The sequence below is a fragment of the Barbatula barbatula genome (genome assembly GCF_947034865.1).
Source record: "Barbatula barbatula genome assembly, chromosome: 2".
NCBI lineage: Eukaryota > Metazoa > Chordata > Actinopteri > Cypriniformes > Nemacheilidae > Barbatula > Barbatula barbatula.
Window position 1 is genome coordinate 20,052,746 of NC_136767.1, and position 14,630 is coordinate 20,067,375.

Consider the following 14,630-nt stretch of genomic DNA (forward strand, 5'->3'; position numbering starts at 1 on the left):
GAAATGGGGGATTGGGGCCCTGTCGGCCCACCAGGACCACAGGTCTGTATTTTAAAATTCAAATTATTAATTGCAATAATATTAAGGAATTTTTCTATTGATAAAAAAATCTGTTTTAGGGTCGAAATGGCAGACCAGGACCTCGTGGAAAAGATGGACAGAAGGGTCAGAAGGTGAGAGCCATCTTTAATATAGTATGGCCAATTCACATTCAGGTTTCTTTAGTTGCTCTATTTATGATGAATTCTGTCAAATGTTCCAAATATCTTTTTTAGGGAGATGGTCAAGAAGGACCTCCTGGAAAGACTGGACATGCTGGAAAGAAAGTAAATACAGCAAGACATTATGTTAGGAAAAGTCTGGCATAAGAAATCAGATTTAAATTACATTCTTTACTTCTAGGGAAAAAAGGGAAAAGCTGGTCAAAGGGGTCTCAGAGGGTCCAGAGGGGAAACTGTAAATTTTTATTCATTTATTCATATTAAGGCACTCCTTGACCTTGAATGGCCTGATAGGTTGAAACGTTTACCAGCATTTGTTTGATTTGTAACAGGGACAGCAGGGAGAAGTGGGAATGATTGGACCTCCAGGCCCATCAGGGCCATATGTAAGTGAATTCACAAAGCTGATTTCCATTTCATATTTTAGTCATTCATAAACTACATTTACATTTGTTCAGAAACGGTTAAAAAACATCTAGTGTGTCTGTTGATATATGTGATGCCCGTCTTTGATTGTGTGGCTAATATCTTTTTTATTTGTTTTTGTAGTGTTAAACTACAAGTATTTATCTGCAATCTACATGTAAATAACACAGACTACTCTGTTTCAGGGTTTGCCAGGCATTCAGGGCGAGAAAGGGGAGATGGGAAAAAAAGGCTTTGAGGTATGGAGCTTTACTCTGGAAGTGTCATGGTAGAATTGATAGTGTCACAAAGGCTGAGAACCTTGAAGCTTGATCTTCTTTCTGCCTATAGGGAGAGAAGGGGGAAAGCGGGCCACTCGGTCCTCCGGGAGGAGATGGACTAAAGGTACTTATATTCATTACAACCAAACTCTAGAAAAACTGCTTACAATTTCTTAGTGTGAAATATACAGTGCTGTGGAAATTGTTTTTACGTTTCTGTCGTTTTGTTTCAGGGGTTGCAAGGCCTAAATGGGGAGCAGGGGAGACAGGGGGCAAAGGGAGAGCAGGTGACATATACATATACCTATATCCTGCGTTCTGTATAACAGGATTATTTGCATGTACACTACAGAGTAATTTATGGCTCTTCCAGGGAGATATTGGACCAAGGGGTCATAGAGGGTCCCCAGGTCTACCAGGGATGCCTGTAAGTAATTATCTGGTTTATACTGGTGAAATACATAACATGAATATTTCAAATATAAAATCTGCATTGAGTGAAAGAAGGTTTAAAGGATTGCAAGATGGGCGTTAGACATTTTAATGCACACCTTATCCTCAAGATCAGATTGAATTCAGTCTATGTTCTTACTCCATAGGGTCTGTTTGGAGGAAAGGTTTGGAACAGTTTTTTCAATGTCCATTGTTTTCCTATCTGTTTAACCTTTAGAGTTAGTATTTGCTTATGTAAATTATTGAATGTGTTTATTCTAAATCTTTTCACTTGTAACTAGGGTTTAAAAGGATTTCCAGGACTTCCTGGTCCAAAGGGACAAAGAGGACTTCCTGTGAGTTTAACATCACTCTCTGTATTTAAAGTTACTGAAGTGTTAATGCCTGTGATGTCGTAACTATGATTATGTTTGTTTTAGGGCCCACCGGGTCCTCCAGGGCCACCAGGATCTCTGAACCTAACATTAACTCAATTAAAAGTAAGGAGATAATTTCCACTGAGGTCCTAATACATTATTTTATACATAGGCTGTATTATGAAACATCTTGATAAAGGAATTGCTATGTGAACATGTTTTTCTCACAAACAGGACCTCACGTACCAGTCCGACAAGCCCAATTATCCACTTATTAGGACCCTGCTCGAGTCCCTTCAGCAAGACCTGCGATTCTTCATAGATCCTCCAGATGGCACTAAAGAGCATCCAGCCACCACCTGCTTGGAGCTGATGCTTACTCATCCTAACCTTTCCAGTGGTCAGAATTATTATTGTCACTGTTTTAATCTGCGATTGGTGACAAACTTTAGCTAATAATTCGTTTTTATTTGTTTGACTATTCTTTTCTCAGGAATGTATTATATTGACCCAAATCAAGGCAGTTCTGCTGATGCATTGCTGGTGTACTGCAACTTTAGCGCAGGTGGACAGACATGCCTGCCACCTTCACAATCACAGGTATGCAGACACTTGCTCACATCGTAAGCTTTATTTTTAGCAATAATATTATGCTGTTTAAAGCAAACATCTCTGTTTCAGATGCCAATGAGTTCTTGGCTCAGGGATGCCAGCCCTGATTCGTTTACATGGTTGAGCTCTAAAGATGGTGGATTTCAGGTATATTGATTGTTAGGAACAAACCTCCCCTTTGTTAGGAACAAATCTCCTGCTATCATGTTTGTCTTGTATGTTTTTATGGTAATTCAATGTTTCTTTACAGTTCGATTACACAGGGTCTAGCGTGGTACAGATGAGGTTCCTAAGACTAAACAGCAGGATTGCAAAGCAGAACATCACATTTTCTTGCCAGCCGAACAGCCACCAGGGTTTCAGTGAGAGAGAGGTTAAGTTCCTTGCAGATTCGAGAAAACAGAGCTTCTTGGGAACCTTACTAGATTGTGAGGTAGGAGAGCTGCAGAATGAATGTGATTTAAATTACAATGCAGAGTTACGCACAGTGCCCCCAGGTGGTAGGTGACACGATTGACAAGAAATGTTACATTATTATTCAAATTAAGAAATGTGATAAAAAGCATTCCTCAGGCAAACTTAAACTGTGGCCTGCTGTTGCATCAGAAACACTGCATTAAACGCGCAATATTGAGCAGGATGATGAAACCACTTCCAATCACTGTTACACATATAAGAGACGTTTTGAAACAGACACTGACCCAAATTCCAAAATGAAGTTTGGATTTTACACCAAATGTTATGTTATCACATGCATTCTTGTATTCACTATATATTATATAGAATTTCCAACTGCATTATTTTAACCCATTAGGACCCAAATCTCTCTTTTTAAGCCTGCAGGTGGGCTTGATACAGGACCTCAGGAGTCTGTGTTCAAATTTGAGACTGAAGACCTGGAGCTTTTACCCATCAGAGATGTGGCTTTATTTGGCCACAGTGACATGACAGAAGAGTTTCAATTTAGTATAGGACACGTCTGCTTCAGCTAGAACACAGACACACTCAGCTGGACCCTCGTCCGAGTTCTTACTGAGTAGCTCTCTGCTGAGAAAAGCACAGCCAAGGACAGATTGAGAAAATAAGTCTCTTCTCCATGATCAGGAACTCTTCTCCATCTGCTGTAGGAAAGGAGATTCAACATGAAGTCTTTATTTCTCGTATCACGGTTTGTGAAATAAACCGATTTGTTGTCCAGACCAGTGGCAACGAGTTATTTGGTGCATGACTTCTTATGAGGAGTTGTAAATTGTTTACAATGCTTATTTTATTTTACAAACTGATTATTTATATGATGTCGTAGTGTTAGTCTTGTTGTCTTATAAAGAAATTTACATCCCACACACCGTAATTTCCTTAAAAACCTTTTAATTCAGGTTTTATTGCACCTTATGACAAAAAGCACTGATATCTGCTGCCCATGCCTCGTAACCTTTGAACAATGTGCCACATATCTGCAGATCAGGCACTGCCCAATAAATAATAATTAAAAAAGTAATAGCTAAATGTGTTCAGTTGTTGTGGGAACATTGTTTATGCTGTGTCCAATGTAATTTACTAAATGTAAATGAAAGAATTATAGCAACAGTTTTTAATGTTGGTAAATTGGGACTTTTTTAACCAATTTTGTGTAAACTAGTTTGTCTTATGTGTTTTCTGCTTTACATTGCTGATTATGCAAGTGACCTAATGTGGTTGCCTTAGTAAAAAATGTCCTGAAAGAACATCAAAAGAAGTTGATTTGTTTTCTTTAGGGTGCCTGTAGGTTCAGGATGTCGGCAGAATGGATTAAAATAAATGTAGGGAAAGAATCTGTGTAGGATTTTACATACTTCATTTCTGCCAGACTGGAGTATTTGCAGCTTTGAAATGTGCACATTGGTGCTGAACTGACATTTGCATTCATGCTGTGCTGTAAGATACCGAGTCACATAAATTTAGCAAGGGTACTTCTCACATACTGTTAACCTTCTGTTTCTGAATATCATTCACACAGAGTCTGCATAATGGATTTCATTCTAGACTTAGAATTGGCAAACCAATTTCCTGGGTGCCGTTGAATGATTTTTTACTTCAGTGGGTTAAATGCTCATGTGAAAACGAAGCAGATGGTTTCAAAACGAAGCAGATGGTTTCAAAACAAAAACCCTTATAGTAACATTCAAGTACAGTTGTATAAGACACCATATATGAGATGGATACTTCTGATATCTATAAATGTGGCCATTGATGTGGAATAGTGTTATCTTTCTTATGAATAAAACCCTTCAAAAATAACAAACAACTTTTTATAGACCTCTTTGGATGATGTAAAAAAGTGGAAGAACTTCCTGTTTCAGTTGCACAAAAGTTTAAACAAAATACAAACCAGGGAGTATTTGAAGAGTTTGGTTGCAAAATGAGAACTAAATAAAGAATCACAAATATTGTATTTTTATTGTGCATTCCAATTAATATTAATCAAACTGCAGTTGGTTGGTTTTGATTTAAGCCATAGTAACTCAATATATGCAGCTAACTAATACAATAAAACACAACAAAAACATGATAACATAATACAAAAATGTAGTTATCTCATTTTTTTACCAAACTCTTCATTTATGACTGAGCTAAAATGTTCATCCAATATCTAACAGATCAATTTATGTAAGATTTAAAAAACACTAATTCGAAATAAATAATAAATAAATAAAAACTGAAACTGAAAGTGCTTGGACCAGTATTTACATCTTGCAAGGTGGTCTATAGCCCCAAATGACACTGTAAATAAATAATAAATAATCTCAAGAATGAGGTTTTTGGGTCACGGCGTTTTATTGACCCTTGTTTGTGGTGTGTCTGGCGCCCTCTGGAGGAATCTCGGTGAAAAGCTGCAACTTTTGTCACAAGTCGAAAGTCGAAACACACCTCCTCACAGCTGGTTGACTTCTGGATATTACTTGACCCGTCAGCTGCAAACATGAATGGAAAATGCGATCTTCAGCCCCGCAGAGTTTAAAAACGCGTGTTTTGTCGAGTCGCGTTGAGTTTTGACTTGAATCATGAGCGGTATGATGTTTTTACGAGTGTAGTCGCTGGTGAACTGTAGGCCCTGCAATGATGCCTCGGACTGTCGTGAGATCCTGAGCCGATCAGAGCTCCGCTCCACACCGCCGGAAGCTGGGACATACTCCAGCAAGAGAGGTGAATGAGTTATTTTCATTGATCTGGAACTGACGGTTATTATTAACTACGAGATATTACACGATGTGTATGTTTATTTATTTATTTAATCAGTTAAAACAGTTCGTCCAAATAACCAATACATAGTCTTAAGGGATAGTCCAGCTCTACAATAAAACCAGTTTTTTTTTTTTACAAAATAACCATAATTAAAATATATATATATAAGATATATTCCAAAAAAGCATGGTTATTATGAATAAAGCCTTGTTTCTTTTCTCCGAGGGAACTGGCATGGCGTTGCCTGACACTTGTTGTGACTTATGATATCGATTATTAACAGGATCCGCTGATGTTGTACTAAAGTTATTGTGTTGTGGAGATTACAATATTTACATAAAAATACAACGTAATATTACATTACTGTTACTAGCTGATTTCTGTAACCTATAGGAAACGTGCCTCCGTGTTTTGGTGTTGTCAGTACTGTACGTGTCCATGTGCTGCCCACACACACACAGCTGCTGTCAGACAGTCCAGCCTGACGGGTCTCGCTCACTGTTTAGCACACCAGCGGTGTACAAACACCGAGTGAACAACATATTTTGCATTTCGTGCTTATCAGTTTAGAAATCTTATCTCCTAAACTGGCCTTTCTTTCGGTTGTTGACAGGCTTGTATTTCTTTGCTTTACCCAGAGTGTATGAAGAGTCTGGAGCGAGATAAGGAAACATGCTTCCGCCGTCGAAAGGGGATTTTGTGTCGCTGGCTCTCGGTGAAAGCGGCAGCTACACGAACAGCAAGCAGTGGCGCAGGCAGTCCTGCTGGAGGGTGAGTCTCTCTTCATCTTATAAACATTACATTGTGATGAAGTTCATATTGATGGAGTTATACGGTGTCTCCAGAAATGGAAACAGCTGTCGAGATTGCAGCGCAGCCTGATCCTGTTTACGCTGATGCTGCTTCTTGTCTGTGGAATTGTTACATCTCCCACTCTCATAGCACACTGGAGAGGTGAGCCGCTGTCATCCTTGCTGAAAAAACACAATGTACACATTAATGGGTTCATTATTCAACTTTCAACCGCTAAACTATTACAAAATTGAGAATTTCTTTCATGTAGTGTGTTACGGGAGTTCGATTTATTCCATGGTTCTAGTCACATCCCACCAATACAATCCAACACATAACCAGTAGAGACCCGCAGAGACCATTATAGTTTCCCTTAAAGCCAGTGGAATTCCCAGTATAACCATTACATCTATTGGAGTCATGGTTCTATAGTTGATACATCCCTTGTGCTTTTGTTTTTCAGATGGTGCATTAGGGGATAACACCGATGATGGAGAACAGCCGTTTGTTTTAGACCTGAAAAATGAGTACAAGTTCATTCTTCCCGAGCCGCCCTCTGAGGTCAGTGTGACCCATTTGTTTCCTGCTTACATTTTTGGATAGTCTGTGACCTTGAGCTATCAGGTTACTCATAAAAGTAGACCACACTTTTGTTGTGTTTTTTTTTACTTTGTGTCATTGGCTTTTTTTCTCTGAAAAATAGAGAAAGGGCTTCAGAAGACGAGGACCCCCTGTTTTGCAGAGCCGTTCACAAAGCAAAACAAATGCATCTGAAGAAGGAAAACCAGTTGTCAGGTTAGCTTTTCACTAGGCTTCTACAACATCGAAGTATTTCAGTGATATTGGTTAGTTAATAGCTAAGTTTTCCTATAGAAGGGTAATTTTTTCCTCTGTGTATGTGTAGTTGGCGTGGAGGTGTGATAGACAAAGGCCAAATCTCTGACACTGACATCAAGGAGGAAGAAATCCAAGGTGTGTTTACCTGTAATTCCATGGTATTCTTTCAGTGTAGAAGATTCTTTCAGTGTAGAATACATTTTTTTTCTCTAATACACCCTGGTCACAAACTCACAATTATTGGCACCCTTGTATTCAAAACTTTCTCCAACATCCATTTGCATGAGCTCTGAGTTTTTTCTTTTATGTCTGACGAGGTTTGAGAGTATATGGCAAGTCATTCGAGTCCATTCCTTCATACAGAATCTCTTAAGATCCTTCAAATGTTGGTGTTTCTTATCTTCACTATAAAATGAGTGGGATGAACTGGTCAGGTCAGGGAACTGGGATGGCTATGGCAGGATCTTGATTTTGTGTTCAGTGTTCACAACAATGAAACTGTGGACATGGGCCCTTTTTATCCCTGTGTGCACCATCCTGTGTTATTGCTGCCAAAAGAAAACTAGTTTTCATTTCATATGGCCGCAGAATCCAGTCCTGCTTGAAGTTCCAGCATGGCAGATAATTATGGTGGAGTTTGTTTTTGCATGAGAGCAGAAGATTTGTTTCTTGAACGATGTCCCAAACAACTTGTGGTGCAGTTTTTCCTTTGAACTGATTACTGCAATTTTCCATCCGTGCTCTTTGAAGAGTCTTTGGCCACTCAAATTCTTCTCTTCGCTGTGCATTGATACAATATAGACACACATCATGTTTCAATCAGATTTTCAACATCTCCAGTCCATTAAAACTTATTTTATCATTGCCCGGATGCTGGAAATGAGATTTATTTTATTGTTTTAACTATTTCCTTAGAGCCATTTTGTAGCTCAACAGAACTGTATTGCATATCAGAACTATATTCTTCGGTTTTATCCATTGTGATGAATGATTAAGGAGGTTTGGGCTCTGTTACTAATATTTATTCTCCTGTACAACAAGAACAACATCATGGTTCTAGTCACCTTGGTGTGCTAAGAAAATGTAAATATCAATGGGAATATACTTGGGAGATATTTTATATATAAGAATTTCTTAGGGTGCCAATAATTTTCATAATGTTATATTCCCCCCACTTCAAATTGTTTTACTGGAATGAGATGTTGGAATATTGTAGATTTCTTGAATAAAAGATCAAAAGGAGAAACAATGCTGATACATTTTTAAAGCCGACTTTGCTCATATTTACCAAGGTTGCCAATATCAGTGGAGGGCACTGTATATGCAGCTCAGCAGAGCATCTTGCTAACACAGATGTTTCCTGTGTTTTTGTTGGTTTCAGAGGAGAGCAGACTCGAGGCTGTAAGAGAAGCATTTAGACACGCATGGAAGGGCTACAAGGACTTCGCCTGGGGTCATGATGAGCTCAAACCCATCTCTAAATCATATGGAGAGTGGTTTGGACTTGGACTAACCCTGATTGATGCTCTGGACACAATGTGGATCTTGGGTCTAAAAGACGGTAATTTAGTTTTCTAAAGATATGGTTAAAGTCTGACCCTAACAGGCTAAAACTGTTTTTTGTGAACTTGTTTCATTTCCTTAAGTAGCATTATTTTAAATACTTTAAATTATTTTATTTTAATGTATTTTTTTCTAGGGCTGTCAAATCGATTAATCGCAATTAATCGATTCAGAAATAAATGTTTGTGTGTATACAATATACATATGTGTGGTGTAAACATTTATATGTATTTATAAACACACAGACATACATGTGGATTTCCAAGAAATGTATGATGTGTAATTTATATTTATATACAATATACACAACACACACACATAATATATTAACACAAACAGTTATTTTGGCACCGATTTGGCAGCACCTTTCTTCCATTTAAAAATAACTAGAAGTGCTCATAATGATAATAAAAAAATATATACATCCTCTCTTGACTTCTGTTTTTGGCTTAAGTTATCATTTCTTTTAATAAAGTTGTTTATACTGTCATTTACCCTATTACCCAAATGTTGTTGGCAGAGTTTGCAGAGGCCAGGGAGTGGGTGGCCACAGAACTGTCCTTCGATAAGAACGTAGATGTTAATCTGTTCGAGAGCACCATTCGTATCCTGGGTGGCCTGCTGAGCACTTATCACCTGACTGGAGACTCTATATTCCTGGAGAAAGCTGTAAGGAGCAGATCGTGAAAGAGAGAAGAGAGAAACTTGCATACTGTTACTCTGTCTACTCCTATTCTCTGCTTGTATTCATTCACAAGATCCATTTCTCTCTTATTCCAAGCTGAAGAAAGTGCTGGAGTCTGTCCATTCAAACCCCCAGAGCTTCTTTCATTCCTGTTACTATAGTCTGGTGTACTGATGCTTTTTATGTCTGTTGAATCACTTTGCAGAAAGATATTGGCTCCAGACTGATGCCCGCCTTCAACACGCCATCCAAAATCCCTTACTCTGATGTGAATATCGGAAAGGGGACGGCTCACCCTCCGCGGTGGACTTCAGACAGCACCGTGGCCGAGGTCACCAGTGTTCAGCTGGAGTTCAGAGAACTCAGTCGACTCACAGGAGACCCCAAATACAAGGTCAGGACGGGTTTTCTTTATTAAGATCAAGCGCATATGTAGGAAATTGCCTTTCACTTGACAAGCGTGATGCCTGATGATTCTGTTGTCATAAGAACAGCTGGTTACTTTGTTTTTATGTTTTTCTTCCAATAGCTGGCAGTGATGGAGGTTATGAATCAGGTCCATAAACTAGATGGGAAGAATGATGGATTAGTGCCCATGTTCATCAATACAAACAACGGCCAGTTTACCCACCAGGGCATCTACACACTGGGCGCCAGGGCAGACAGCTACTACGAGTACCTGCTGAAGCAGTGGATTCAGGGAGGCAAGAAGGAGAACGAGTGAGTAGAGTCTGTATGTGTGGAATTCCATATAATACATTGGACGAACAATTGTTTTAGTAATAATAATACAATTTAAGTTCATGGTGAAATCGTGCGGTTCCAATTAAATTGTATGTATGTGCAATATGGACATTGTGTCTGTCTTTGCACAGTAGAATTATTCAAGCAGGTGATATTGTCTTATTTTAAGCAAACAGGTATTTATACCTGATAAAGTGGTTTGAGCTTGATGGCTTTGTTTTAGCATTGCAATGGAAATAACTGAGGCTTAGGACACACAAATTCATTTTATTCCAGACTGCAGTGCCATGGCAAGAATAGCACAGAACAACGCATTTTGCATGTACACTGCCCGAGGTATCTGCTGTTTGAATTTTCAAATGGTCCAGAGGTTGACCTCATGTGGGCATACAAATGAGTTTCACGCCTGTACATTGAGAGTTTTTCACTGTTTTTTCACATTTCTACTTTAAATAGGAACAGCAATGGATTGTTTTTATGATGAAGTTTCTAAGCAGACTGGTGTTATCTTCATACAGAATGGTTTGGTATGTCACGGTCATACAACCAACAACAAATTTCCAAGGGAACAGGCACAATCATGAAACACAGGCAAAGGAGCTTAACATGGATTTACATGATTGATACATTTCCCTTAAATGAAAGTGTAACAGTCTGTCTTATTCTTAACTAGGTCACAGGACTTCAGGTTATAGTTTCATGTCCAATTGTACCAATCGTTCATATTTATGCCATTTATCATGTGGTTCTCAGGACGCTTGATGTTATTGTCATGCTGCGCATCTGATCAAATGTTACTGTGCAAATTCATCCATCATGTAAAGGGAAAGTTCATCCTAAAATAACAATTCTGTAATTTATTTGTGTGTATATGACTCGCCTTTTCTGCGGAACACGAGAGAAGATGTTTTGAGAAATTAGTTTTCATACAGTGGAGGTCAATGGGGGCCAAAGTTGTAACCAACAATCATGAAAATATCTTCTTTTCTGTTCCCCATGATCGAAATGAAATTTGCTGTGAGCTATTTCTGGTAAGAATTTTGTTTGTGCTCCATTGTATTTAGCTTGCTGGAGGACTATCTGCAGGCTATGGAAGGGGTGAAGAAGAACCTACTGAAGAAGTCTAATCCTCTAGGCCTTACGTTTGTAGGAGAGTTGTCCCATGGACACTTAAGTCCTAAGATGGTATATATGTTCTCACTGAATTACAAATCCCTTAATAATAGTTCAATCCATAATCGGGAAGAGTCAGTAATGTCTTTTGTTTCTGTTTTAAAGGCACCGCCTTGACTGCTAAATAACTAACAAAGCCCCACTTTTCCTGCCCTTTGTTTTGTAGGACCACTTAGTATGTTTCCTGCCTGGCACGCTGGCACTGGGGGCACATCACGGCCTTCCTGCTGACCACATGGAGCTGGCAAAACAGCTGATCGAGACCTGCTACCAGATGTACGCTCAAATGGAAACGGGTCTGAGCCCAGAGATAGTTCACTTTAACATGCATGAGGGCAGCAAGCAGGATGTAGATGTGAAGGTGAGTTGGGTTTCAGGAAGAACTTTGGCTTTCGTCTATTTTGCATTTTGAAACCGCTGCAAGAGTTTTCAGATTTTACTTGGCAATATTACAATGACCTCACGTCTAAAATATGATTCTTTTTTTGTATATTGTACTGTAAATTACATCAATTACCTTGTCGGTCTAAACAAATATGAATATATATATACGTAGAGTTTCAACTTAAGTTCATTCAAACCTTGATGACATATACATCAGCAGTATTCACAACAGCAACTATCACACACACACACACACACACACACACACACACAACACAACACAAAACACATGCATGTCTTTTAGCATTCCATTGATATTGTTGAGCCAAGCTGATGTTTTTTGATGTGAAATGAAATGATCTTGATGATCTTGTGATGTCATCCAGATTGCAGACAGGCACAACCTTCTACGGCCAGAGACTGTGGAGAGCCTCTTCTATTTATACAGATTCACCAAGGATAAGAAGTACCAGCGGTGGGGCTGGGAGATCTTACAAAGCTTCAATAAGTACACTAGGGTATGTGAGCGAGTGAGTTTGTCATGGGTTTTGTAAAACATGCTACATGTGCTTATGGCAACGCTTGCTTTGTTTCCTGATAGAAGAGATTCTCAATGTTCTATTTCAATTGTGAGTGCAACCATATCTCAGAAATCGCAGAGATTTTTTCAAAACACGAAAGGTTTTTGCTATGCTCCCTCCCTCAAGCAAACATGATTTCTGAGCAACTATTTACCACTATATAGCTTGACTAACGTAATCCAATCTTATAACTTTTGAGGCTACGGAAATCTTTCATATGTAACCAGTACAAACCTCCTCACCAAACCTCCCTTATTTTCACATGTACACTTGGTAGATGCTAATGCTTGCATGTAAACGCAAACAGACCATGACAATATATCTTGTGTCAGAGATGTTGCTACTTGACTTCTCATATTGTGCTTGGTTTATGCAAACATTTTCATGCTCCATTTCCAAGTTTGCTCACAGTTTCTCTCTTTGTATTTCTGAGCATCGCGTTCAGCTTTCGATTCGTATGAACAGTTAACCCTTTACAAACATTCTCAGTTTAAGTGTCCCTCTCCCGCCAGGTTTCCACCGGAGGTTACACATCCATAAACAACGTTCGTGACCCAGCCTATCCCAACCCACGAGACAAAATGGAGAGCTTCTTTCTGGGTGAGACGCTCAAATACTTTTACCTGCTGTTCTCAGAAGACACCGACCTTATCAGCCTAGACAAATACGTGTTCAACACCGAGGCTCATCCTCTGCCCGTATGGCCAGAAAGCAACAAAGAGTGATGGACCCACGGGCACGCACACAACCAAATGCACCTCTCTCAGGGTAATGAGCATACAAAGATTAGATTCTGTCCTTTGATATCTTCTTTTCTATACCAGGGACTCTTTTTGTAAATGAAATTATTGTAATAGCCATGACATCAGTATGTAAAAGTAGATGTCTAGTTTCAGATTATGGTGTGAAATAGCGGTCCGTATGTTTCTGTTAATGGAATTTCTGACTGTAACTATTTATTCATTTAAGAATAATAACATACGCTTTCAGCGACTGATGAACACAAAGTGTCATCTTTGCCTGAATCGTGTTGTCTGATTTGAAGGATCTGTAGGCGTTGATGCTGTTGTTAGCCCACTGAATCAGTGTGTGCAGTTTGCAGTCTTGTCAGCCCACACACGCAGACATTAAAACGATTATACTGTGATATCTTACAGGGACTGGTGTGTATAGGGATTTTAATGTGTATGTTTTGTTTTTATTAAAGACCTGCTGCTGTTTGTTGTTGTGGTAGGATATGGGGTTTAGGGCGTCTTTCATCATCGTGTGATTGATTTTTGAATTATTTCTTAGATCATTTAGCATATAGAACTACCAGACAGCACTTAAAGGTTTAAGCTAATTGTTGTTTTATGGTGGAAAATGAAAATCCACTGTTCATTCCATTTGTAAGGATTTCTCTGTGCATTTTATTTTTTTTAAATTACTTGGAGTGTAAAACTTCAAACTTGCTGTGACTGATTTAGCGGCCATTCCTGCAAATATGGAAACTGTTCATTTTTGCGTGAAGTGTTTGTTAGAGGGTTTATTATATATTACAGATCTAGTTTTGATGTTGAGGTTCTCTAGCAGGTAGTTGTTTGAAGTTATATTCTAATCCCAGGGTTATATATATATATAATAGTTTGGTCCAATGTAATTAGACTTTTTGTGGTAGAAATGTATGTACTGTGATGGAGTGTTAGTCAAGCACAATGATATTTAAAAACCAAGAATCTATGATGTGGCTTATGTATTTCTATCACTTTCAGGGGACCTACATCAGATATAATTGTCAGTAGTATTTTTGTACGATCAATATTGTGTACAAGCATTCTGTGGGATATTTAGTAATGTAAGATATATTTTTTGTTGTTACATTTTTGTGAATTTACGTTTTCTTGTGAAAGGATTTTTGGCGACTTAAACTTTTTTTTTTTCTTGGGTGAAGGAAAATTGTTTCTGATTTTGGATCAGTTTGTGGGCTTTTGTGCACATAATGTCTTAATTTAATCGAAAATTGTCAGTGAATATTTCTGTTTTGCTCAAAGATCACACATGTAAATCTTTTGCTCAGTTTATCCAGATGGAGCTTAGAGAAGTCGTTTTGTGTGTACAATACCAGTGCAAGAACGGGCTCTGGTCATGTTTCATTTCACGTGTGCCTTTCAAAACACACAGAGCAATGATGAGGAAATGTCTATTTTCAATCCTGAGAATCAAGTTATCATCTAAATCTATTTCAATCATATCATGCCTGTTGTGACGCTATTTGCAATTTCCTGTTTTCTGAATAAACACTTTTCAATCTTTTTATGATATTTCAGTCTGTGAGGGTTAAA

The 14,630-nt window shown here is 38.5% G+C and overlaps 2 protein-coding genes across 2 annotated transcripts; both read left to right on the top strand.

Moving 5' to 3' along the window:
- The first annotated feature begins 2,400 nt into the window (after positions 1–2,400).
- On the top strand, positions 2,401–4,056 carry LOC306891148 (collagen EMF1-alpha). The gene is made up of 3 exons (XM_079451181.1): positions 2,401–2,475; positions 2,579–2,761; positions 3,165–4,056. Exons 1-3 carry the CDS (start codon positions 2,404–2,406, stop codon positions 3,318–3,320), a joined length of 411 nt encoding a protein of 136 aa, XP_079307307.1. The 5' UTR covers positions 2,401–2,403; the 3' UTR covers positions 3,321–4,056.
- Positions 4,057–5,189: 1,133 nt separating this feature from the next.
- man1b1b (mannosidase, alpha, class 1B, member 1b) lies at positions 5,190–14,600 on the top strand. Its single transcript, XM_079447469.1, has 14 exons — positions 5,190–5,511; positions 6,189–6,321; positions 6,396–6,504; positions 6,806–6,903; positions 7,046–7,137; positions 7,247–7,314; positions 8,561–8,740; positions 9,263–9,411; positions 9,633–9,821; positions 9,957–10,147; positions 11,236–11,356; positions 11,511–11,705; positions 12,115–12,246; positions 12,822–14,600. The coding sequence occupies exons 2-14, from the start codon at positions 6,223–6,225 to the stop codon at positions 13,032–13,034; spliced, it is 1,836 nt and encodes a 611-aa protein (XP_079303595.1). The 5' UTR covers positions 5,190–5,511; positions 6,189–6,222; the 3' UTR covers positions 13,035–14,600.
- Positions 14,601–14,630: the final 30 nt, after the last annotated feature.